This window comes from Podarcis raffonei, chromosome 1, assembly GCF_027172205.1.
Source record: "Podarcis raffonei isolate rPodRaf1 chromosome 1, rPodRaf1.pri, whole genome shotgun sequence".
Lineage (NCBI taxonomy): Eukaryota > Metazoa > Chordata > Lepidosauria > Squamata > Lacertidae > Podarcis > Podarcis raffonei.
The window spans coordinates 5,524,312-5,550,836 of record NC_070602.1 but is presented as its reverse complement, the minus strand read 5'-3'; the positions used below and the strand labels follow the sequence as shown (position 1 = coordinate 5,550,836).

At 48.6% G+C, this 26,525-nt stretch overlaps 1 protein-coding gene across 2 annotated transcripts; it reads left to right on the top strand.

Annotated features, from left to right (window-relative positions):
• Positions 1 to 1,074: 1,074 nt before the first annotated feature.
• GMFB (glia maturation factor beta) lies at positions 1,075 to 24,653 on the top strand. 2 transcript variants are annotated; one of them, XM_053389485.1, is made up of 7 exons: positions 1,075 to 1,278; positions 7,590 to 7,686; positions 11,460 to 11,509; positions 14,523 to 14,572; positions 16,351 to 16,433; positions 17,908 to 17,981; positions 23,789 to 24,653. In XM_053389485.1, the coding sequence occupies exons 1-7, from the start codon at positions 1,276 to 1,278 to the stop codon at positions 23,858 to 23,860; spliced, it is 429 nt and encodes a 142-aa protein (XP_053245460.1). In that variant the 5' UTR covers positions 1,075 to 1,275; the 3' UTR covers positions 23,861 to 24,653. The 2 variants fall into 2 exon arrangements, with proteins under 2 accessions (XP_053245460.1, XP_053245548.1); XM_053389573.1 differs by having other exon boundaries at positions 1,275 to 1,355.
• The last annotated feature ends 1,872 nt before the right edge of the window (positions 24,654 to 26,525 follow it).

Sequence of the window (26,525 nt, the reverse complement as noted above, 5' to 3'; positions counted from 1 at the left end):
AGGTCGCCATGGCTGGAGCAAAGAACATCCCTTAATGGCCTGGAATCTCTCTCTCTCCGCCTTTGGAATGCGACCCCCATCAAAGCTAGTAGGAGGGGCAAAAAGGGAAAAGTTTGCAGGGAGTCTGCATCTGGGGGCTTGGAGAGACCCTGAGAAGCTAGGCTGAAGGGGGAAGCACCCTGGGGTGCTGTAGAGCCATACGATGCAGCCATCTGGGTTTTGACAGCTGTTAGAAAGGGGAGAGTAGTGATGTATGGAAGTGAGAGCCGGACCATCAAGAAGGCTGATCGCCAAAGAATGGATGCTTTTGGATTATGGTGCTGGAGGAGACTCTGGAGAGTCCCATGGACTGCAAGAAGATCCAACCTCTCCATTCTGAAGGAAATCAGCCCTGAGTGCTCACTGGAAGGACAGATCCTGAAGCTGAGGCTCCAAGACTTTGGCCACCTCATGAGAAGAGAAGACTCCCTGGAAAAGACCCTGATGTTGGGAAAGATGGAGGGCACAAGGAGAAGGGGACGACAGAGGACGAGATGGTGGGACAGTGTTCTCGAAGAGACCAGCATGAGTTTGACCCAACTGCGGGAGGCAGTGGAAGACAGGAGGGCCTGGCGTGCTCTGGTCCAGGGGGTCACGAAGAGGCGGACACGACTAAACGACTAAACAACAACAAATGTATGTACAGTATGTATGAATGTACGTATAAATAAAATAAAATAATATTTGTTTGTTCGATTTCAGCAAACCTGTTGCCAATAAACACGCGGCTGTCGCTTTTCAATTTCTCGTGCCTTTTATTATTTGTCAGCCACTTGGGCGTTTTAAATTTATCCACATCTCTCCTCTCCCCTCTGGTTGCCACGGCAACGCCGCTTCCTGGCGGGCAAGGCGGGAGGGGGCAGGAAGTAGAATCCCCGCCCCCGGGCTAGCGAGAGAGGCCGGGGACGCCGCGGGGGCGCCTTCAGTCTCGGGCCTCTCTAGGCGTGGGCGGCTGGACGGATGCCCGCCTTGGAGGAGGATAATCACATGAGAGAGGGGAGGGGGGAGAGAAAAGGAAAACGCTAACAAGGACTGGCACTTTCCGCTCGCCGTAGCTCAGGCGGCGCCTCCGAACCCTGCCCAGCTGCTCCTCTGATTGGCTCGGGGGCCGAGACGGACATGCGCGCTGAGCGGTTCTGAGGCCAGATTGAAAGTGAGCCGGGGAGGGCACTCGGTTGCTCTTAAAGGGGCCGCGCTGCTGAAGGGACTTGAGGGAAAGGCTGTTGCGGGAGCAAGATGGTGAGTGCGGGGGGATCGCCTGGGCGGCGAGGGGAGGCCCCGGCTGGCTCCTTCGCCGCTTCCACATTCCCGGGAAGGTTTGTGCCCTTAAGAGTCCGAGGTGGGGTGTCTAAAAACCCCTCCCATGTCCCTGTCGGGGGTCTCCGTCGTCGGGGGGGGGGGAAGGGAGAGGACGATATGGCATTTTGAGCAATAAATGTGACTTTTGACCCCAAAAAATAGATGTCGCGATGGCCTCCCGCTGCAGGGATGCTTTGGTATTTGTTTAAACCGTGTTCCTGTTCGTATATTTGGGGGGGGGGTGTTGTTGTTGTTACAGGTTTGTTTTGTTTTTCTTCTCATTATGTATCTTTATTTTGTGGTTTTTTTTATGCTGCGAACTGCCCTGAGATCTTTGGAGGAAGGGCGGTGTGCAAATTTAATAAATAAAACAAACGCACAATAACTTAAAACTTGAAACAATACATTTCCCCAGACTTCTGGGAAGGCTAGAAAAGACTCCTGTCCCTCAAAGGAAAAAACAAAACTGTGATGCTTCGTTGCAAAGAAAGGGGCAGATTTCAATGTTTTAATGTTGTATTTTAATCTTGTTTTTAAGTTGTATTCATTTAACTTGTTTTTATTGTTATTTGTTAGCCGCCCTGAGCCTGGCCTTGGCTGGCGAGGGCGGGGTATAAATAAAATTTATTATTATTATTATTTTGCACAGTTTGCATTTAGTGGGACTGTGCTTGGAAAAGGCGCTGGCCAGGCTGCCTCCCTGCCCCACACCCTCTTTTTTGTCTTATTTTTACTGCCCCACCCTGATCCACTTGCCCTCTGGAAATGGCAGGATCGGGGGTGGATTCCAAAGACTGATCTGGGTTTTTCTCTTTGCCACACTTAAGTGCCATGCACAAGTGTGTTTTCCTGTACTCCCTAATCCAGGACAAGGATACTTTATGTCTGTAATCACACCAGGAATGTGGATTAAATTTCCCCTCGTCACTCACTGCAAGCATGAATGGAGAGCGTGTGGAGATGAGTGGCCAAAAAATGTTTCACTGGGGATAAATCCACATTCTGCGATGTGGAAAGTGCAGCCCTGTGTGTGCCTACTTGGAAGTAAGCCCTACTGAACTCTCTCCCACATAGGTCTGTTCAGGATTGCAGCCTGAGTCCTTGTTCTTGTGATGGGAGTGGTTGATGGTAGGACTCTTTCCCCTTAATACAGTGGTATCTCGGGTTACATATGCTTCAAGTTACAGACACTTCAGGTTACAGACTTCGCTAACCCAGAAATATTACCTCGGGTTAAGAATTTTGCTTCAGGATGAGAAAAGAAATCGTGCTCCGGCGGCACGACAGCAGCAGGAGGCCCCATTAGATAAAGTGGTTCTTCAGGTTAAGAACAGTTTCAGGTTAAGAATGGACCTCCGGAACGAATTAAGTACTTAAACCGAGGTACCAGTGTAAATGTTTATTCCTAAAGTGGAGCATGTAATCTGCATTGTCCCAGAATTCTTCAACCCTGTTCCCACTAATGGACTCACAGCTGTCCATGGAGGCGCAAGTCAATTCTGTGTCCAGGGTAGCTGTCTACCAGCTCCATCTGGTACGCAGGATGAGACCCTACCTGCCCGCGGACTGTCTTGCCAGAGTGGTGCATGCTCTGGTTATCTCCCACTTGGACTACTGCAATGCGCTCTGTGTGGGGCTACCTTTGAAGGTGACCCGGAAACTTCAATTAATCCAGAATGCGGCAGCCAGACTGGTGACTGGGAGCGGCCGCCGAGACCACATAACACTGGTCCCAAAAGACCTACATTGGCTCCCAGTTACAGGGAACCAGGCAGAGGGCCTTCTCGGTAGTGGCGCCTGCCCTGTGGAACGCCCTCCCACCAGATGTCAAAGTAATAAACAACTATCGGACTTTTAGAAGACATCTGAAGGCAGCCCTGTTTAGGGAAGCTTTTAATATTTGATGAATCATTGTATTTTAATATTCTGCTGGAAGCCACCCAGAGTGGCTGGGGAAGCCCAGCCAGATGGGTGGGGTATAAATAATAAAAATTATTATTATTATTATTATTAATAATAATAATAATAATAATAATAATAATTAATTATTATTATTTATTATTATTATTATGGATACTTGGAAGCTAATTCTCTTGCCGTCAATGGGACTCCTTCATTTTAAGTACGATCTGGATCAACACCAATTGTGATTTTTGCCTGTGTGTCATTATGCACTTTAGCTATCCTGGAAAATAATAACATAAAGAGCTGTGAGAGGATGGAATTTTCACTTGGTATCTCTTCCAAGGCACACCCTTGCCTAGTCATTCTAATCTGCTTCCGTTAATGGTACATTTGGAACAGGGCTGGCTGTTGTGTTTGGCTAATCTGGTGTAAAAGCTGGTAGTGTGTATGCATACATCTTAAGTTCCCCTTTGGCTCCTTCTGTCCTTCTAATTGATCTCTTGGAGAAAGCTAAAGTCGAACAGTTGCACTTTTCCAAAATGGGATGCCTTCGCTTTGGGAAATCATTGAGGTGCCCACCCCACCACGACTGCCTTCTCTCCCCTCTTCCCCAAAACCCTCTCATGGAGCCCAGAAAGGGCTGAATCTGCTATCTGCCTCTAGTCTCTTGGGTCCAGTTTATACTCTTGGTGTCCAGTTTATACTGGACACCAGTATAAACACCCTCTTGTTCCTTTTCTGCCCACCCACCACTGCTGCTTATGTTTAACTCTCTGTTCACCCTCCAACCATCATCACGTCTTTGTTACTGTTCTTATGAATTTTGTGTTTTTATTTTGTACAGTGGTACTTCGGGTTAAGTACTTAATTCGTTCCGGAGGTCTGTACTTAACCTGAAACTGTTCTTAACCTGAAGCACCACTTTAGCTAATGGGGCCTCCTGCTGCTGCCAGAGCACGATTTCTGTTCTTACCCTAAAGCAAAGTTCTTAACCCGAGGTACTATTTCTGGGTTAGCGGAGTCTGTAACCTGAAGCGTCTGTAACCTGAAGCGTCTGTAACCCAATGTACCACTGTATTTTTATGGCGTGAACTGCCCTGAGATCTATGGACGAAGAAGGGCAGTATGCACATTTAAAATAATAATGATGATGATGACCATTCTTTGCAAGCAACCAGTGTCAGCTGGTGGGAGGGGGCTGATCCTTGTGCAGGGAGGACAGTTCGGTTAGATGGCCTTGGGTCTTGGTCTTGGCACTTTGGAAGCAAAGGAATCTGCTTTCTCCTGTGTCAAGCCATTGGTCCATCCAGCTCAGCATTGTCTACCCTGACTGGCAGCTGCTCTCCAGGGTTTCAGGCAGGGGTCTCTCCCAGCTACACCTGGATGTGCTGGGGATTGAACCTGGACCTTTCTGTGTGCAAAGCAGATTCTCTGCCAGCTGAGCCATGGCCACATCCCCTTTGTAAGTTTTTCGCTCGCCCTGCCCAACCTCTCTTAAATTCTTAACTCCTTGCGATGCTCAAAAGGCTAGTTCTCAAGGAAATTGGCTTGTGTGCTGAAAGCCTCTTTCAACAGGCTTCGGTTAGACTTTAGAGGCCTTGAGCTGTTTTGTTTGTGAGAGCTCTTAGCCTTAAGTCTGGCTGTGAGTAAAAAAAAAAGAAGAAGAGAAAAGTAGGGCATGTCTGTCTTGCAAAACCTAATCCAGTTTTACTGTCAAGATTTCTGCCTCCTCCCCACCCCAGGAATTAGGTGCTTTGTGGGCTTGCACAGGAGCTGAACCTCCCCTACTAGATTCCTCACTCCTCTGAATAAAAATTATTTTTAGTTCCAGCAAAAGAAACAATGAGATGGTCCCTGCCCCAAGCAGCTTACAATTGAAACAGCAGGGGCAGAAGTGGAGTCCCTCTGCTCCCCACCCCAAAAAACCCTCTGGCATTTAAACAGGTTTAAACCATTGCACAGAAGTCATTCCAGATCTCCACACGGCAGGGAGGTGTAAGCTAGAGACTCGCAAATGCCTTTCCTTCTCTTTTCCTTGGCAACAGGGCTGCAGTAAGCTGTTCTGGTGCTTACGGGTGCCTTGCTGGCTCAGGGCCTCCTATGATGAGCAAATGATTTCTGGGTGGTGCAGGTACCTGAAGGCAGCCTATTCAGGGAACTGGGCTGTGCCTCCGCCTGACACAATCGCTGAGCTGCATTTATTTGTGAGTGTAACCGCCAGGAATGCATTTTCACAAAGCTACTTGTAGGAGCAGAGAAGCTCAGGCTGGAACAATGAAGGACGTCTTTTGCAGCGACGCTTTGCCTCTTCCCTCCCATTTCTGCTCTTTGTGGTCCTTCCACTTGCATCAGCTTGGCCTTTCCATGCTGGGAATGACTATCTGAGATGCATTTCACTGCAGAGAGCAAAGGAATTTGCAGGATGGGTTGTTTGGTCTTAGCTGTATAGTGTAAGATGAACATTGAGGCAGTGGTGTATATCCAGAAACTGTGGTGTGGTCTTAAGTCCTGGTGGGGGGGATGACTTCATCTTGTCCCTTTATTTGCTTATTTTTATATCCCAACTTTCATCCATGGAGGCATACACGATTCTCCCCTTCTCATTTTATCCTTTTAGAAACCCTGTGAGTTGCGGTTCAGCAACACCTTTGTTGTTATTGTTGTTGTTGTTTAGTCGTTTAGTCGTGTCCGACTCTTCGTGACCCCCTGGACCAGAGCACGCCAGGCACCTCTGTCCTCCACTGCCTCCCGCAGTTTGGTCAAACTCATGCTGGTAACCTCGAAAACACTATCCCACCATCTCATCCTCTGTCGTCCCCTTCTCCTTGTGCCCTCAATCTTTCCCAACATCAGGGTCTTTTCCAGGGAGTCTTCTCTTCTCATGAGGTGGCCAAAGTCTTGGAGCCTCAGCTTCAGGATCTGTCCTTCCAGTGAGCACTCAGGGCTGATTTCCTTCAGAATGGAGAGGTTGCATCTTCTTGCAGTCCATGGGATTTCCATCACAGGCGCAAGTAAATGCTTACATCCTTCTGTCTTCTCAAGGAGCTGAGTCTCTTAAAGCTGGACGAACCAAAGGTCACGGAGATCCAGAAAGTTCATGAATTTGACTCTCCAGGTGCAAATTTCCTTCAGAATGGAGAGGTTTGTTCTTCTTGCAGTCCATGGGACTCTCCAGAGTCTCCTCCAGCACAATAATTCAAAAGCATCAATTCTTCAGCGATCAGCCTTCTTTATGGTTCAGCTCTCACTTCCATACATCACTACTGGGAAAACCATAGCTTTAACTATACGAACCTTTATTGGCAAGGTGATGTCTCTGCTATCTCATCCAGCATCAGTGGTCAACCAGATCACCTCTATTTCTGGACTTTCCCAGTGGCATGAGCAGAAAAGTCCTTTTCCTCAAGTTCTCCGCTTGCAGCAGGAATAGGGAGGTGTGCCTGGACTCCCACCAGCCAGCAGGACCAATGGTTAGGGGAAAAGGGAGCTGCAGCCAGCCTGGCAATATCTAGAGGGGGCACAGGTTCCCAGTCCCTGGTCTGCAGTAACCTTCCTCATATTGGGGCTACCACTCCCATCAGCCCCCGTCCAACGTTGGGGAAGGCTGGTGTTGGCAATACAGCGGTACCTCTGGTTGCGAACGGGATGCGTTCTGGAGGTGCGTTCGCAACCTGAAAAGAAAGCAACCCGCGTCTGCGGATCGCCGCTTCTGCGCATGTGCGTGATATCATTTTGCGTGTCTGCGAGACCTGCAAAACCCGGAAGTAACCCGTTCCGTTACTTCCAGGTCGCTGCGGGACGCAACCTGAAAACGCGCAACCTGAAGCAAATGTAACATGAGGTATGACTGCGCAGAGCAGACAGACCGATGTTTGGACTTAGTGCAAGCCTGCTTCCTCTGTTCCCACTGCAGGATCACAGAGCTATGTCCCCACAAAGCATTTCAAAATACAGTGGTACCTCGGGTTAAGAACTTAATTCGTTCTGGAGGTCTGTTCTTAACCTGAAACTGTTCTTAACCCGAGGTACCACTTTAGCTAATGGGGCCTCCCGCTGCCGCCGTGCCACCACCATGCGATTTCTGTTCTCATCCTGAAGCAAAGTTCTTAACCTGAGGTACAATTTCTGGGTTAGCGGAGTCTGCAACCTGAAGCGTCTGTAACCTGAAGCGTCTGTAACTTGAGGTACCACCATAGTTACTTGTTTCCTCTTATTAGTTTCTGGGGCTTTGCGCCAGACCTTCCAGCAGCTGGGGATCAGAGAGCTGTGGCTGACTTAAATGTCTTAATAAGAATGTCTTATTCATCTCCCTCCTCGTCTCTCCTTCCCTGCCCCCCCCCCCGCAGAGTGAATCCCTCGTGGTTTGTGACGTGGCCGAAGACCTTGTGGAGAAGCTGAGAAAATTCCGTTTCCGCAAAGAGACGAACAATGCTGCGATTATCAGTAAGACGTCTGCCCACCAGGGTTTCAAGGCCTGGCGCTGGCTTGGGGTGGAGAAGGATCTGCTGAGTAAGAGAGCAGAGGGCATTGCGGACTCTGCATTCGCCTGAGGCCTCCTTGCACTTTGCTTTCTGAGAGCAGAGTTGAAAGAACTTTTGCATTTGGATGTCAGCAAAAAAACCCCAAACAAAAAACCCCCTGTCCTAGGCAATTTGGAGAGCTGGTTGAGTGGCAACCTTTGTGTCTGCCCCAGGTTACCAGTTGCTGGAAACCGCCAGATGGGAGAGAACTCTTGTGCTCGAATCCTGCTCGCTGGTTTCCCGCAGGCCACTGTGAGAACAGGGCGATGGACTAGAGGGGACCATTGGCTTGATCCAGTAGAGCTCTCCTTGTGGATTTGTGAGTCCGCTGAGTGGCCGGAGGCAAGATGCAGGCACTCAGTCGCAACTTTGTATATTGGGAGAAATGTTGTTGGAAGGTAGTGAGCAGTGTTAGAAACTCAGATATATAAGCTAGGCGGTAAATGGCTTCTTAAACCAAGGTTACGATTGCCAAAGCGGAATGCCTAGATGCCATTTTGGGGCCAGGCGGCTCGAAATTGGTCCCTGAAATTCATTCTGGTTGTGCAGATAAAATACAAAATTCTACAGGACGTGGTATTAGTGTGTGAAAACAGCCAAGATTCAAGGATCTCCAGGCAGGTGCTTTCAGGTGGTGGAGAGATCAGGCGCTATATTGGCGCCTGGTCATCTTCACTTGGTCGGAAGTGGCCGATAGCCGGGTGTAAAATGCGCCCGGCGCCTGCCTAATTTTGAATGCTGGCAGTGAGAAGTATTGAGGTAGGAAAGGTGGGGGGGAACGAGCCAGTAGTGGGCGGGGCTAGAGGCAGAAGTGGGCGGAGCAATGGCCATTGCTATTGCCTTTGTTAAGTCGTCCAGGTTCTAGCCGTTCAAAGATAAGGGGGCTTTCTCACATTTTGTCTGCACACAAACACACATTGTGTATACAGTGGTACCTCTGGATGCGAACGGGATCCATTCCGGAGCCGGGTTCGCATCCTGAACAGAACGTAAGACGCGTCTGCACATGCGCGGATTACGATTCACCGCTTCTGCGCATGCACATGACGTCATTTTGAGCGTCTGCGCATGCATGGGCGGCGAAACCGAGAAGTAACCCGTTCTGTTACTTCCGGGTCGCCGCGGCACGCAACCTGAAAATGCTCAACCTGAAGCATATTTAACCCGAGGTATGACTGTATATAAGCCTCATTCCATGCAAGCAAAAGGTATTCTTGGTTGGAGGACACAAGCCAGCCAAATAGGTTTGGAGACAGGGGGAGGGGCTTGAGGAGAGGGGGTGTGGCTTCGAGGGAGGCCTGAGGGTTGCCTCTGGCCCTGGGGTTCCCCACTTCTGGTGTAGCAAAGCAGTAGGGTATTAAATGGCCAGCAGAGTCTTGGAGGCAGTTTCTCCAGGTTGTCCCAAATTATGTCAACACCATAATTTAGCTTTGGGTCTGTTGGTTCAGAGCTGACCTTGTTGGCTTCAGTGACTCCTCCGTGGAGCCTCTTTTATCATCCTGAGGATCCCTTTGCAAAGAAGAAATTGAAAGAGATTACTGCCCTCATGGTTACAAAGATAAGTGGATTTATCGCGGCTTATGTTCTTTTCCAAGTGTTCCTTCTTTCTCCTGTTTCTCCTTCCCTGCCCTGGTTGAGCAAACGTCTCTTAACTACAAGAAACTGCCGTCGTGGCATTTGCTATGGGTGGTTTGGTGACGTTGGGCAGTATTTATTTGTGTGTACATGTGGATGAACTATTTATATCCCACCATAATAAAACACAAGTTAAAAGCTAGCTAGCAAAAAAGAAAAGGGGGAAAAAATTGCTCAACAGCCACCAGGCAAAAACACATCTAAAAGCACCGTTTTCATCTGGTTCCAAACAGCAAGAATATCTTCCTGGAAAAAAAGCAAGTTCTGTAACTTGGGGGTGCTGTGGCTGAGAAGGCCCTGTCCCTGCTGAGGTGTCCCCCATCTTAAATTTATGTACCTGGTTCTTCCTGCCTAAGTGCAGAACCTTACATTTGTCCCTATTGAAATTCATTTTGTTACCTTGGGCCCAGTTCTCCTATCCGTTAAGGTCACATTGAATCCCGATTCTATCTTCTGTGGCATTAGCTCCCCCTCCCAGTTTGGTGACATCTGCAAATTTTATGAGCATCCCCTCTTTTCCTTCGTCCAAGTCATTTATAAAGACGTTGAACCACAACGGGCTCAGGACAGAACCCTGTGGCACCCCACTTGCCACCTTTTTTCCAGGATGATGAGAAACCTTCCCATGTGGTAAAACGACAGCAAAATCTTCATAAAAGCTTTTATTTTTATTTTTTTTAAAGCATGTTGTTAATAGCAACCCATGTTGCTAATAGCACACAGTGAGTGCAGGTGGGTCGCCAGTGAGGAGTCAGTGTTACCTGGTAATCACCCTCTGCCATAAAGACACTTCTTTTTTCAGTGTCTTTGTGGCAGAGGGTGATGCTCAGCAGCAGGAGTGGGAAACCTCAGACCCGGGGGCCACATTCAACCCTCTAGACCTCTCTCTCTGGCCCTTGGAACTCTTCCCTGGGCCTCATCCCTCGTCAGCCTTGCTTTGCACCCTCCTTGAGTGTTTTTGCCTGGCTGGGATTTGCCCTTGAACTTTGACAATTTCCCTTGCTTGTCTGCATGGAGGACAGAGAAGGGTTTCCAAATGGGTGTGGAAAATAGCCTCTTGCACAAAGGAAAACATACGCACCTGTCGCTCCTCCTCCTTTTGCCTCTGGCCCTGCCAACGTCTAGCATTCAGCCCTTGGAACAGTGTCCTATTGGTGGGTCAGTTGAGAGTTGCTCCCAACGCTGGCCTGTTAATTGTGCTACTGTTAATTGAATGAATGTATTATTTCGGTCACAGACCAGTTCCAGCTCACATACAAAATCAGGGAAGTCACGAAACACAATAGGGTTACATTTAAATTTGCAGTTCGGTATAACAGGGACAGTAAAGATATAAAGGTAAAGGGACCCCTGACCATTAGGTCCAGTCGTGGCTGACTCTGGGGTTGCGGTGCTCTTCTCGCTTTACTGGCCGAGGGAGCCGGCGTACAGCTTCCAGGTCATGTGGCCAGCATGACTAAGCCGCTTCTGGCAAACCAGAGCAGCGCACGGAAACGCCGTTTACCTTCCCGCCGGAGTGGTACCTATTTATCTACTTGCACTTCAACGTGCTTTCAAACTGCTAGGTTGGCAGGAGCAAGGACCGAGCAACGGGAGCTCACCCCGTCGCGGGGATTCGATCCGCCGACCTTCTGATCGGCAAGCCCAAGAGGCTCAGTGGTTTAGACCACAGTGCCACCCACGTCCCTAAGTACAGATATAGCAGCAACTAAAATATATAAATTAGATCTTACTCACTAAAATATAACCTGAAGTTGTCATTTAAAACCTTAATCATGATGGTATCACAGCTTGTTCCCTAAGTTTTATGGCAATCGCACAGAATTTGGCCACCTTTAACCTGATCTCTGGATCTTTGTCCTCTACCAGAGATTTTAAACATTGGAGTTTGGACCCATTTCGAGATTTTTACTGTTAATTGGCTGCAGCCAGGGAGTGAGGCCGGGCGAGCAGCCCTGTAAAAAAGGAAGCAGTAGAACCATTGACATCAGTGGTCCTAGCTGAGTCGTGTTCATTAATTTCAGTGGGTTCATTTCAATTTCTTTCTCCCTTTTATTATAGTGAAGATCGACAAGGATAAGCAGCTGGTGGTTCTGGATGAAGAACATGAGGTTTGTGGATGGTCTTTTTATATGGTGTGGATTTTGTGTCTTCGCCTCCAGCTACAAACTGCTTCCAAGCTGGGGCTGCAACTTCTCACAGCAAATATTTTCTTATTGCTGGATTTCGAAAGTGAACCACTGTGCCATTTGGAAAATCGTTTCTTTGTCTGTTTTCCACGCCACACCGTCTCTGCCCTTTGCAGTGCTGGTTCTTGCAGGATGCTCTGAAACCACGCCTGGGTGGTCTTGGCAGAAGTAGCAACGTCGCGCTTGGCATGTCTGCTCAGAACAAACCCCACTGAGTTTGTTGTTTAGTCGTGTCCGACTCTTCGTGACCCCCTAGACCAGAGCACGCCAGGCCCTCCTGTCTTCCACTGCCTCCCACAGTTTGGTCAAACTCATGCTGGTAGCTTCGAGAACACTATCCAACCATCTCGTCCTCTGTCGTCCCCTTCTCCTTGTGCTCTCCATCTTTCCCAACATCAGGGTCTTTTCCAGGGAGTCTTCTCTTCTCATGAGGTGGCCAAAGTCTTGGAGCCTCAGCTTCAGGATCTGTCCTTCCAGTGAGCACTCAGGGCTGATTTCCTTCAGAATGGATACGTTTGGTCTTCTTTCAGTCCATGGGACTCTCAAGACTCTCCTCCAGCACCATAATTCAAAAGCATCCATTCTTCGGCGATCAGCCTTCTTTATGGTCCAGCTCTCATGGGCTTTATTTCCTAGCTTTTGCGAAGCTGGTGCTGTCCAGATGTTTTGGACTACAACTCCCATCAGCCACAGTATGATTCATCCCTGCTGGGTGGACCTGCTGGGTGGAGCTGATGGGAGTTGTAGTCCGAAATATCTGAACAGCACCAGGTGGTGGTGGTGGTGATGATTTATTAGATACCAGCCTTCATCATAAGATATCAGAGTGGTTCACAGAATAAAATGGGCAAAGGCTCTTTAAGCTCCTTCCGTCGGGCCTGCAAGACAGAGCTATTCCGCCTGGCCTTTAATTTGAATTCAGCCTGATCTTTTATTTCCCTTCCCTTCCCTCCCCTTTTATGAAGATCACCCGCTCTGAGACCCCACAGCTAATTCTCCCCTGGCCTCCTTGCTGGCCCAAGTAGGACCAATTCAGCCAGCTAGCCCTGGGAATTATCTGATTGATTTTTGATTTTTGAATTTATTGTTATTCATGTTTTTATACCGTATTTATGCTGCTTTTATAATTAAGTGTTTTATAGTGTTTTAAATTTGTTGTTAGCCGCCCTGAGCCCGGTTTTTGAACTGGGAAGGGCGGGGTATAAATAAAAAATTATTATTATTATTATTATTTAAGGGAACATGCTTCATATCTCAACCCATGTTGAGTGGTGGGAACAGAATGGTTATAGGTAGGTTCTCCCCACTAGGAATAGTCTGCATGGCTGTTCCGGAGCAGAAGGAGCAGGTTTTCCTCTTCTGTCTGGTAACAGGCAGGTGCCATTTTGGATCGGGGGGGGGGGCAGGCTGAACCTTTCAAAGCTGCACTGATTTTAACCACTTGTTTCAAAGCTGCACAGATTTCTTTGGCTTAGTTGCTTAGAGTTACTGAGCAACACTTGTTTCGAGGCTGCTAGTGCTTTATATGTGGCTTCTCAAAGGATGGAGAGACTTCAGGTCTTTACCCCAGAAGGCTTAAATCTAGAAAGTGGCAGAACCAGCCGCAAATAGAGTAAGGGGAGGCAAATGGAGGGAATGATGGGAGTTGTAGTCCAAAAACATCCGGTGGGCACCATGTTCTCAAAAGCAGCTCTGTGCAGTATGCAGCATTACAGAATAGAATTTAAAAGCCTGTATAGGAAGACAACAGCCTAATACTAAACTTAGGAATCATTAACAGTATTGTAATGACCTCTAAACCTGGCATCCAGAATCTTAAAGATGGGCCCAGTCGACAGTGGTGTGCTTTGTTATTATTAAATAAAATTTATATACCACCCTTCATCATAAGATCTCAAGGCAGTTCACAGAATAAAACTCAGCAAATAAAATCAAGTAAATAACAATAACAATAATAACCATAATATTATAATAATAATTATACCCCACCCATCTGGCTGGGTTTCCCCAGCCACTCTGGGCGGCTTCCATTAGAATATCAAAATGTGTTGTTTAGTCGTTTAGTCGTGTCCGACTCTTCGTGACCCCCTGGACCAGAGCACGCCAGGCCCTCCTGTCTTCCACTGCCTCCCGCAGTTTGGTCAAACTCATGCTGGTAGCTTGGAGAACACTGTCCCACCATCTCGTCCTCTGTCGTCCCCTTCTCCTTGTGCCCTCCATCTTTCCCAACATCAGGGTCTTTTCCAGGAAGTCTTCTCTTCTCATAAGGTGGCCAAAGTACTGGAGCCTCAGCTTCAGGATCTGTCCTTCCAGTGAGCACTCAGGGCTGATTTCCTTCAGAATGGATACGTTTGATCTTCTTGCAGTCCATGGGACTCTCCAGAGTCTCCTCCAGCACCATAATTCAAAAGCATCAATTCTTCGGCGATCAGCCTTCTTTATGGTCCAGCTTTCACTTCCATACATCACTACTGGGAAAACCAAAATACAGTAGTCTATTAAACATTAAAAGCTTCCCTAAACAGGGCTGCCTTCAGATGTCTTCTAAAAGTCTGGTAGTTGTTTTTCTCTTTGACATCTGGTGGGAGGGCGTTCCACAGGGCGGGCGCCACTACCGAGAAGGCCCTCTGCCTGGTTCCCTGTAACTTGGCTTCTCGCAGTGAGGGAACTGCCAGAAGGCCCTCAGAGCTGGATCTCAGTACCTGGGCTGAACGATGGGGGTGGAGACGCTCCTTCAGGTTATCTGGACTGAGGCCATTTAGGACTTTAAAGGTCAGCACCAACACTTTGAATTGTGCTCGGAAATGTACTGGGAGCCAGTGTAGCTTAGTTAACTTAGTTACTGTTATGTATACCATTTTATACAGCTGTTGGACATGTCTGTGGATTCCTGTGTTCACAACCCTGTCTCTTGTTTTATTTTTAATTCTACCAGGGCATTTCTCCAGATGAGCTAAAAGATGAGTTGCCCGAGAGGCAACCTCGATATCCTTTTTTTGGCGGCGGCAATATTTTGCTTTAGAAGAACCCATTTCTGGTCTGCATATTGGTGCTTGCAAAAGCCTCAAGCCATCACGTGCTTGGGCACGTGGGTTGGGCCACGAAACAGGTGTACAAAACGATGGGTCAGTGGTGGCGATTCCAGGTTCAATCCCCACATGGGAACAGCCCCTGCCTGAAACCTTGGAGAGTGGTCTGCAGCATGTCTGTAAAAGTGCAATTAAAAACCCTACAGCATCTAGCATGGCACATTAGGTAAAGGACCCCTGGATGGTTAAGTCCAGTCAAAGGCATCTATGGGGTTGTGGTGCTCATATCACTTCCAGGCTGAGGGAGCCGGCGTTTGTCCACAGACAGCTTTCCAGGTCATGTGGCCAGCAGGACTAAACTTCTTCTGGTGCAACGGGACACCATGACAGAAACCAGAGTGCACGGAAACACCGTTTACCTTCCCGCTGCAGCAGTACCTATTTATCTACTAGCACTGGTGTGCTTTCGGACTGCTAGGTTGGCAGGAGCTGGGACAGAGCAACGGCTGATCTTCTGATCTGCAAGGCCAAGAGGCTCAGTGGTTTAGACCACAGCGCCCCCTGCGCCCCCATGGCGTATTACAATTGCTACACTAGGCAGAAAAACAGTTGAGTGGTCTGCCAAGAACCTCAGAGATTTTGTAGTGGTCCATGGTGTGGATAGTTTGGGAGCCACTGGCGTAGACATTTTTAAGATAGGTGAGCCATTGGTCTGGCTTGGTACAGGGCCCCCTTTTACAATTCTTGTCCACTAGGGGTGAGAGGTTCTCTTTATGGAGTCCATTATAAGCTAGGCAAGAGCTGAGGCCTCAATGGAGAAGCAGGATTCGGATGGAAATTGTTGGTGACAAAGGCCAATGGTCAGGATTCGGGGCGCTGTTGGTTAAACCACAGAGCCTAGGACTTGCCAATCAGAAGGTCGGCGGTTCGAATCCCCGCGACGGGGTGAGCTCCCGTTGCTCGGTCCCTGCTCCTGCCAACCTAGCAGTTCGAAAGCACGTCAAAAGTGCAAGTAGATCAGCAGGTACCACTCCAGCGGGAAGGTAAATGGCTTTTCCGTGTGCTGCTCTGGTTCACCATAAGCGGCTTAGTCCTGTTGGCCACCTGACCCGGAAGCTGTACGCCGGCTCCCTCGGCCAATAAAGCGAGATGAGTGCCACAACCCCAGAGTCGGTCACGAGTGGACCTAATGGTCAGGGGTCCCTTTACCTTTACCTTTATTAGGTTAAGTTTTAGGTTAACTACCGTAACAATCATGTAATGTTTATAGTTTTTTGTTTTTTTACACGGGTGTTATTTTCTTTTATTTTCACATTTTCTTTTACCTGGTGCACTTAAAATTTTGTACTTCTTATTTTTCCGTAAAGAATATAACAAACAAAACTGCATTTCCCAGCGTTCTTTAGGGAGAAGATGTGACTGTTTTAAAGTGGGGTGATTCTGCTTTAAATGCATAGTGCGGATGGGACCTCAGGGTGGAAAGCGGTGGGTGTGTGTGTAAGTGCTCATTCCAAATAAGGGCCCCTAGGAAGTGCTTTCAACAGTCTGGTACGATCATGGCCGCCTTTAGTCCATTTTAGCATTTCATTGATCCGAACGTAGCAGCCCCAGGCCCTCCTCTCCTGTAAACTCTGCTTAAAAACTCAGCTATACTGAGCACTTTGCAATGGGCAGGTTTCAGGATCCTTTCTTGCTCACCCCTCCTGCTTCCATTTTCCTTAACTCTGAGAAAACGTTCATCGTCTACAGCTACAAGTACCAGCATGACGACGGGAGAGTCTCTTACCCGCTCTGCTTCATCTTCTCCAGCCCCGTCGGTAAGTCAAGCTCCGGCTGGATGATGGGGGCAGTTTCTCCTGTACAAATTCCTGCTCTGCAGGGGGTTGGACTGGATGACCTTTTGAGGGCCCTTCCAGCTCTCAAAACGCAGCCGCCTGCTGGGCTTTAAGATGGAAACGGCTGATTGCCATAAGGACAGCCAGTTTCGCTGGGAGCCATGTTTTGATTGGACGGGACACAAACACGTCTTAGGATAGCCCTAAGAACAGCCCACACGGGGGCGAGATGGTGTTGGTGAAGCTTGTGAATTGCCCTTTTCAGGACTCCCAGGTTCTCAATTTTAAGTGTTTACACCCACCTTCGTTGGCCCGGCGCCCTCCAGAAATTGTTGTTGGACTACAACTCCCATCGTGCACTGGCAGGGGCTGATGGGAGTTGTAATCCAACACCCTCTGGAGGGAGCCAGGCCGACAAAGTCTGGCTTGGATTTTGGAGCCCATGAAGTGCAACACTTAAGGGTGTCATTCTAGAGCTTACATAGCCACTCTCCCCTAGTGGGTAACTGATTCTCTTTCCAGTACTTAGTGGCTATGTAAGCTCTCAGAATACTTAGACTTAGCCAAATTGACAGACATAATAAGACAAAAACCAAAAAGTGAAGTAAAAAAAGAATGGGAGTGCCTAAAGGAATACCTCAAAAGTCAAGGTTCGAGGGCAGAAATCTGGCTGAGTCTCGAATAACCTTGTGAAGTGAAAGGATATGAAAGAAGGATTTATATCTAGATGTTAGGATAGAGATGATAAAGAAAACAGGAAGACAAAATGAGAGATAAAGGAGGTGCTGTGGGATTGGTGGAAGTCAATGTCTTGTTGTTTTAGTGTTTATAATATTAACTTGTAAAATATGGATTTTTTTGTTTTTTAGTTTTCAAATGTTGATTTTTGTGTGTTGTGTATTATTTTTTGATGTTTTTCGTGTTGTTGTGTGGAAAATTATTATATATTTTTTTTAAAAAAGAGTGTCATTCTAGGACCTGGGTTCAAATCCCCACTGGGCCACAAAGCTCATTGGGTGTGATGTTAGGCCAGTCCTTGCCTTTTCTCAGCCCAGCCTACCTCACAGTCTTGTCGTGGGGATTAAATTGGGGGGCGGAAATGGCGTACACCACCTTGAGCTCCTTAGAGGAAATGGTGGGATATAAATGCAATCAATTAATAAATGGAAAGGGGCGACTTGCAAGGGACGAGACTCTAGTAGAGCAGCTTTTGCCAACCAGGTGCCCTCCAGAACTACAGTTCCCATCAGCCCAATGGGAGTTGCAGTCCAGAGCATCTGACAGGTGACAGGCTTAGCAGAGCAAGGAGCTGGTAGCAAGTGGGGATAGAAAAGCAGGCAGGCAGTAAAATGGCTGGCCTATTCCATCTGTACCCCTGCCCCGTTCCTCCTGAACAGACTGCCTTAACGCTGGTCTTGCTTTGCTCCTGATCCCGATTTCCTCCCGATAATTGCAGGGTGCAAGCCTGAGCAACAGATGATGTACGCCGGCAGCAAAAATAAGCTCGTACAGACGGCGGAACTCACAAAGGTAAGAGTGGAACGCTCCCAGAATTTGCTGGGTATGAACTTATTGCATTTTGGGGAAAGGTAGTGGCTTAATGGGGGTGGGGAAGGCCTGACTGACTCCAGCTGCAAAAGCTGAGGCTGCTGAGCAGAATCTTGAGCTGGGGTGTTGTTTTGGATTGTTCCTTGGGTGCGGGTCCTGTTGTTGCTTTGTAACATTTTCAATCCTGTTGTGATATATATACACAAATATATATACACAATATATATGTGTATATATATATGGCCACTGGTCCCATCACCTCCTGGCAAATAGAAGGGGAAGAAATGGAGGCAGTGAGAGATTTTACTTTCTTGGGCTCCGTGATCACTGCAGATGGTGACAGCAGCCACGAAATTAAAAGACGCCTGCTTCTTGGGAGAAGGGCAATGACAGGCCTAGACAGCATCTTGAGAAGTAGAGACGTCACCTTGCCAACAAAGGTCCGTATAGTTAAAGCCATGGTTTTCCCAGTAGTGATGTATGGAAGTGAGAGCTGGACCATAAAGAAGGCTGATCGCCGAAGAATTGATGCTTTTGAATTATGGTGCTGGAGGAGACTCTTGAGAGTCCCATGGACTGCAAGAAGATCAAACGCATCCATTCTGAATGAAATCAGCCCTGAGTGCTCACTGGAAGGACAGATCCTGAAGCTGAGGCTCCAAGACTTTGGCCACCTCATGAGAAGAGAAGACTCCCTGGAAAAGACACTGATGCTGGGAAAGATGGAGGGCACAAGGAGAAGGGGGCGACAGAGGATGAGATGGTTGGATAGTGTTTTCGAGGTTACCAGCATGAGTTTGACCAAACTGCGGGAGGTAGTGGAGGACAGAGGTGCCTGGCGTGCTCTGGTCCATGGGGTCACGAAGAGTCGGACACGACTAAACGACTAAACAACAACAACAACATATACACAAATTGCTCCTTTTGCTTGCATACTTTAAATGATTGATTTATTGTTCACGGCTACTTTTGTTAGTTTGCAGTGACATGTTTTTTTCCATGTTGTAAGCTGCTGCCTTGAGCATGGTTTGAACTGTGGAAAGGTGGCGTACAAATGAAATTATGTATGTGTTGAAGAGCATCTGCCTTGCAAGCAGAGGGGTCCTTGGTTAGATTCCCGAGTCCGGAGAGCTGCTGCCGGTTGGTGTAGCCAGCACTGAGCTAGATGGACCAATGGTCTGATTCGTCATAAGGCAGCTTCCTATGCTAACTTGATGCTTTCCCCATTGCCTAAACTCTTCTGTCAGTTTTAAATACCGTATTTTTCGCTCTATAGGACACACCCGACCATAGGACGCACCTTGTTTTAGAGGGGGAGAACAAGGGAAAAAAATTCTCCCCCTCTCTCCCTTCCATTTCTCCTGCCACTTTGCTGAAGGGGCGTTGCACAGAGAGGGGGAGATATATTTTTTTTGTTCTCCCCCTCTAAAACAAGTTGTGTTCAGTGCGTTCAAGGTGCGTTCATTCACCTTCAGTGAAGGCAACCCAAAGCCTCCAGAGCTCCTGCTGCGCTCTGGAGGCTTCAGGCAGCTACCTTGGAAGCCTGGAGAGTGAGAGGGGTCAGTGCGCACTGACCCCTCTCGTTCTCCAGGCTTCAGTGAAGGCAACCCGAAGCCTCCGGAGCGTGGCAGGAGTTCCCGCTGCACTCCGGAGGCTTCGGGTTCTTTCGACCTGCTCTTTGGGGCTGGTGGTGGGGGAAGCCCATCTTTCCCCCACCGCCATCCCCAAAGAGCAGGTCAAGGAGCAGCGGAAAGGCTGCGCACAGCCTTCCCGCTGCTCCCCGAGCTTGTGGGGCTGGCGGGGAAAGCCCGGGTCCCCCCCCCAGCCCCAGGGATCACCCATTCGCTCCATAAGACGCACAGACATTTCCCCTTAGATTTTAAGAGGAAAAAAGTGCGTCTTATGGAGCGAAAAATACGGTGCTTCTATTATCAGGGCGTGTGTGTGTGTGTGTTTGTGTGTAATGTGGTGCCCATAAAATTCTGTGCTAAGGGGGAAACTGAGCTTTGTAGCCTGTGCGCAGCATACAGATCTGCCCCTATAAATTAGACAAAATTACTTTACTCTGCTAGTTGTTCAGAGAGACAGAGAACTGGCACTGAGTCACTGTCTCTTTTTGTGCAAGAGATCCTCTGGCATGTGGGGGGAAAGGCGTCCTGTGGCTAGCTTCAGACTTCACTGGGCTTCCATTTCCTTTATTTAATGTTATTGGAGTTTATAAAGAAAAATACAAAGATTATTGTCAAATATCTCCTTTTTTTTGTCCAAACTAAACCATGGATCCCCCGGCAAAAAAGAGATGGAGAAGAGAGGTGGGGGAACTAGAGAGAAAGAAAGAGAGAAGGAGGGAGGGAGGAATAGAAAAGGAATTAAAAGACAAAGTGGAAGGAGAAGAAAGAGAGAAAAAAGTTAAGAAGTTGGGTTTCCATTTCGAGTTTCATAAGGGCTGGTCACTGAGCTAACATGCGCATGAATGCACAGGTGTGTCGGGATGCTGTGTGCTTTGTGGTTTGAAGGATGGGGACACCCAGGCATGCACACGGACAGCCCTGGCCGATGGCACCCTTTCACCTCTGGATAACCCTTGTAAGTTTCAGATGGGTTGGGAAGGCGGGCAAGAGAGGGGCGCCCGCTCTCGCCTGCCTTCATGCCTATTCAGGGCGGACAGGGACCAGCGCAAGCCGTCTGGCTCACAGTCTTGCAGAGCAAATTTGGTGTGGAGAACTGGATTTCTAGCTGTGTGCTCCAGCTTCCAAGGGAGACAAGAATTAGATCAGCCTTCTCTAACCTGGTGCCATCCACATGGTTTGGACCACAGCTCCCCTCTGCCCCAGGCATCTAGGGCAGGGCGAACTAGACTTCCAGCTTATTATACCCTTCAGCTTCCTACTGTGCCCTTAATCCTCTGAGCTGGCCTGTCTCAGGCAGGGTTGTGTTCTGCTGCCTGGTCCTTCCATCGCTCCCCTGAGGAGGCTCTTCCTTCCACCCCACCATGTTTTCCATAATCGTCCTACTGTGGTTTTGAGTGCAGTAACTAATCTGTACTGTGTGATGGAGCTTCGCTCCCCCCCATCTTTCCGTTTTACATCAATGCATGAATCAATAGCGGTCTGAGCTGACATCTCTGCCTACGTTCAGAGGAAGCATTAAATAACACCGCAGTCGCTAATGCACCCCTCTTCTGCTCCCCTCTTCCTCAGGCCATTTCTAGGGCAGGGCAGCAGCTGCAGCTCTTCTTTTTCTGCCCCTCTGAGAGATCCTGCAGAGCAGCGGTGGGTGACTCTCAGGCCAGCGGGCCAGTCTTGACCCACCCACAGGGTCCAAGTTGGCCTGGGAGGCTGTATCCCCCAAACCACACTGCTCAACAGCAGACGTCTCTGGATTAAGTATCAGGGATGTGCCCGGTGTTTGTCGTTGGCCTCCCTCTGTCTCGAGAGACAATGGAGTGTGCCTCCGAGGGTGAAGTCGAACCTCTGTGTTAGCAGCACCAAAGTGATGGCCCTGGGGAACAAGCCTGGGCAGGGTATATGGAGGCCCTGGGCTGACCAGATAAAGAGAAGAAGAAGAGTTTGGATTTGATATCCCGCTTTATCACTACCCTAAGGAGTTTAGGGAAGATAAAGGATTCCGCTCAAGGCCTGATACCGCCAAAGTTGTGATGTTTTGCTACGGGAAAGGCAAACCTGCCAATGCAGAGGGATTCCTTTCCGGCCCTTTGACAGCGACCTTGACGTAGCAGCGCCTGTGTACCTGTGGAGAAAAGGTTAACCTGCAAAAGAAATCTTAACTGAGGGTGGGTAGGGTGGGAGCCAACTGACGATTCCCAGGTAAGATCCTCCCCTATTGTGTGGCCAGGTAGTCCCTCCCCCTACCTGGCCTGATCACCTTGGCAACGCCTCCCATGGCAGGATTGGGCAACTGGCTGAGGTAGGCGGAGACCTCCAGATATCCCACCTGGGGAAGGCGAAGCCAAGCCTGTGCTAATGGTGCCGCATAGGGTCCAGGGGGCTGCGCACAACCATACAAAAGGTGCCCCCCCATTTAAAGTGGGGAGCGGTCACTACATAAACAAGACACGAAGAAGAAGAGGAGTTTGGATTTGATATCCCGCTTTATCACTACCCGAAGGAGTCTCAAAGCAGCTAACATTCTCCTTTCCCTTCCTCCCCCACAACAAACACTCTGTGAGGTGAGTGAGGCTAAGAGACTTCAAGAAGTGTGACTGGCCCAAGGTCACCCAGCAGCTGCATGTGGAGGAGCGGGGAAGCGAACTCAGTTCACCAGATTACGAGACTACTGCTCTTAACCACTACACCACACTGGCTCTCACTGATGGGGTCCAAAGGAAAGCAGTGCAAGACATTTGGCACCAGCTTGGCTGCAGGAGTTGATAGGAGGAGACACTCTACTCCAGATTTACTCCTGAGCCTTTTTATTCTCTTGAAGCGAAGCCAGGTTTAGGATCAGTGTTTTCCTTCTCTTATATGGGCTGCTTTCCCAGGTTAATGAACCCCACCTGTCCCTCACTTCCCGCTGCAGCATGTGCAGGAATTGCCTTCTTGACCGTTCAACCCACTCTTGGTCTCGTCCGCTCAATCCTCCGGAATCCCAAGTCACTGAGGGTTTGAGACCCATCGGCTTCCCTCACCCGGTTTAGCTGCCCAGTCAAATCTGTTCCTGGGGTATGTCGTCACATTCTGACAGCTTACCAAAGCGTTCTGCCCGTGCAAAGGTTTCACTGTTAGGAAAACATTATTTAAGACACAGATAAAAGTTCCTAGAAGCTTTAAAGAGGGTTCCAGATTTTTTTCTTTAGTGTGTAGGAGTGCCACTCTAGGCTTGATTGGTGTCAGCTGGAGGTGCAAATAAAGGGAGGAAGTTGCAGGCTGCAATTTCCACACGAGGAAAGCACACACACACACACACACACACACACACACACACACACACACACTGTCAGCACACACGCTGACAACAAGGTTGGAAGTAAGACAATGTGTGCTGCTGATACTGTGAGTTCTGCTGTGTCGGGATTGTTAATTACTGGACTGAGATTATACTGTGCTGGAGAGAGAAAGAGGGTATGTGCCGTATTTTTTGTTCTATAAGACGCACTTTTTCCCTTCTAAAAAGTAAGGGAAAATGTGTGTGCGTCTTATGGAGCGAATGCAGGCTGTGCGGCTAAAGAAGTCAGAACAGGGAGAGAGAGCGCAGCGCAGCGCTCCGTCTCGCTGTTCTAGCTTTGGGGTTAGCTGCGCAAAGCCTCCGGAAGGCAGCAGGATGAAAGCTCCCCCTGCCCTGCAGAGGCTTCGCGCAAAGCTAGACCAGCTATCCCAGCGGCTATCCCAGAAGCCAGAACAGCAAGAGGCTATCCCAGAAGCCAGATCCCTCTTGCTGTTCTGGCTTCTGGGATTCAGAAATTTCCCCCCCTTATTTCCTCCCCCGCAAACTAGGTGCGTCCTATCATCTGTTGCGTCCTATAGAGCGAAAAATACGGTAAATAGCCTGTATATTATAGTAACAGAAATGCCTGTGCCACCAGTCAAGCAATAAAGAAGCTCTTGACTGTGAATTTGAGTATGACTCCTGATCTTGCCCTCTGCCTCTGGGGAAAACTCTGCTACAAACAGTAAGAAGTGGTTTTAGCAAGGTGCCACCAAGCAAGCAGAAAAGCGCAGCAGAAGTGTGTGGGCGGTAACCTCTAATATTCTCTTATGTTGTATTGGCCAAGATCATAGTTTCTAACACAATACTTTTTCTTTTTCTCCCCCCCTTTTTTTTAACTAAAGGTATTTGAAATCAGGAATACAGAAGACCTCACTGAGGAGTGGCTGCATGAGAAGCTTGGCTTCTTCCACTGAAAGACTCTTTAAGCATTCCAGCCTGGTGTGAACTGGAACCAGACACGGCGACTCCTCCTCCTCCTCTTCCTCCATTTTAGACCCACAAAGGATGCACTGTATTTATAGTCGTTTCCTGCAGTGTGTGTATGTATGTACATATATATTTTTGTGCGTGCAAAGTTTATACAAGCGTGGGGAGAAGTGGCAGTTCCTGCGTAACCAAACTTTGCTCAAGGGGTCGTTTTCCCTTCCCTCTCTTTATTAACTGTTTTAAAAGGGAACAGCTCTCCCGCAGGGACAATTCCACCTCCCCTCCCTCTTGTGACTAATATTTCTATATGGCTTAATCTGGAACTCGTAACTGTGACAGGTAATGTGGCACAGTCTCCCTCCAAGGAACACTTCCTGCGCAAGCCCCACTTAAGATGAACGGGACCCTCTGTATCGCTCTGGCTTCTGTCCGTGGGATCTATTTGCAGGATGTTCCCAGTCAAATGTGTAGCCTTTTCTTCCCCCTTCGCCTGAGCTGCAGAGGCATCCTTGTTGGAAAGAAACTGGACACTTAATGGCTTGTATGTGAAAACAGCATTTTCTTAAGTGACTTGAATCTTCTAGACATAAAAGGGTTTAGAACCAATCTCAAATGCAATTTTTCTGAAGTATTAATCACACCCTCGCTTCGTCAGTTTTTCAGAATTCTTTTCCTCTTTAAAATTCCCAACGATATTCTCAGTTGATCTTGCGTCAACATATTTCCATTTCGGGTCAAAAGTTTGACCCGTCTATTTTTCTTCTCTCTGTGTGTAGTAGATAGTCCCTCTTTTTTCTTTTTTCTTTTAGTAGTCCAAAGGGAATTAGATTTCTTTAAAAAAAAAAATCCGTAAGGGCTCAGTAACACTCTGGTGAACATCCATTCTTTAAGTCTTTATACGCAGTTGTTATTAACTGTTCTCTTGTCTTTTTTATACAAGCACTTTTCTGTGTGCCTTTCTTTTCTTTTTTTACATTTCTTTATCTCTCCATTGATTGTAAGAGACTCTTATGCTGCCAGTTTTTAAACAACTAGACTTGATACACACAGGCCGACTCTGCCTAAAAGAAGAGGCCACGCGGTGTCTGATCAATTTCATCTGCAGGGGCAGATTCTGTGGCTGCTATTGCCACGATTTAAAGCGGGGTGCTTTGCCTGGTGAAAACCGAAAAAGATCCACGAAAACAAACCCTGCTCCTTAGTATTTGAATGTCCAGCACATCTCTGCTCTGGGCTCCGTGACCCACGGACAGGACTGTGTACATGCTGCGATTCTGCAGGTAGCACACATTCAGAATTCCGCTTGCAGAATTCCTGACCTGTTCCTCTTTCAAGCTAGTCTCACTCCTATTGCTCCCCTTAAGCCTAAAACCGGCTAGCTCGGCGGTCAGGGATGATGGGAGTGGCAGTCCCAACAGCACTTGGAGGGCGCCACGTTGGGGAAGGAATGCCCCAAGCTCCTTGCAGCTTCAAAGGCGAGCATGTCGGAAGCGTGTGGGGCAGTGCTGGCTTGCCTCTTTGAGAACAGCGAGGGAGAGGCAGGGTATTGGTTCCCTGCACATTTCCTTCCTTTCCTCCTAGGGTTGAGTCAATTGTGTGCAGGTCACAGCAGCCCACCTTGAATTGCACAACTTGAATTGCCTGGGTGCAGGACTCAGCACTTGAACTTTTAATCGCCCTGCCTGCAGGAGGGGTTGGCAACAAAGAACACCGGACTGGCCTGTCGGGGCATTTTCCCTGTCTGTGCTGTATGGCCTTGACCTGCTCTTCTTAAGCTCTGGGATGAGCAACCATTCTCAGGCCACTGACTGGAGGTATCTTAGTATACTTTGCTGCATGGGCTCAGCTCCCTCCCAGCTGATCCAGCTTCTATACCTGGGGGCAGGTGTTGCTGAACGCAAATCAGCGCTTGCTTTAAGGCTGTCCCCGCTACCCTGTCTGCGCTTGGGGACTAGCTGAAAGTGCTTCCCTTTGCAGCAAGCAATGGGTGGGTAGGAGGGAAAGAATCTACATTGTACAGGTTCCTTTAAGCTTTTTTACTCTTGCTCGCTTGAAGGAGAAGGCCCTGCCCATCAGCTGACATCACCAGCTATGTCATCGGATGGGGAAATTGGGCACTGTTTGGGGAAAATGAGCTCATCAGCCAGGGTCACCCTGCCGGCTGGAGGTTCCCCACCCCTCGACTACAATTCCCATCATCCCCTGCTCATTGGCCACATTGGCTGGGGCCGAGTCCTGGCAACACCTGCAGGGCCACAGGTTTGCCATCTCTGTTCCACTCGGTGCATGTGCTTCGCATCATTTCTGGAGCAACCTTCTCCTGCATGGCAAAGGGCATCTATAGATCTCTCTTGGTGACACAAAAATGTGAAATCTCTTGTTGACTTCTGGGAGCAAACTGGCTTTTCACCTTTGGATTGAGACGGCAGGAAACTCTTTTGCCTAGCGTTGCTTAAAACCAGGCAGGGCCACAAGTAGATGGATCTGGGTCGGGGGTTGCCAGGCAGCAATCTCCCCTGTTTCCTGGGGCAGCAGGAAACTCAGTCGTCCTGGATTTAGCCCACGGGCATTAAAACTGCTTCCCCCTGCCTTGGAGAATGGAGGAGCTATCCTTCTCCTGCACCTTCCTGGAACCTTGCCCAGCTTGGCAAG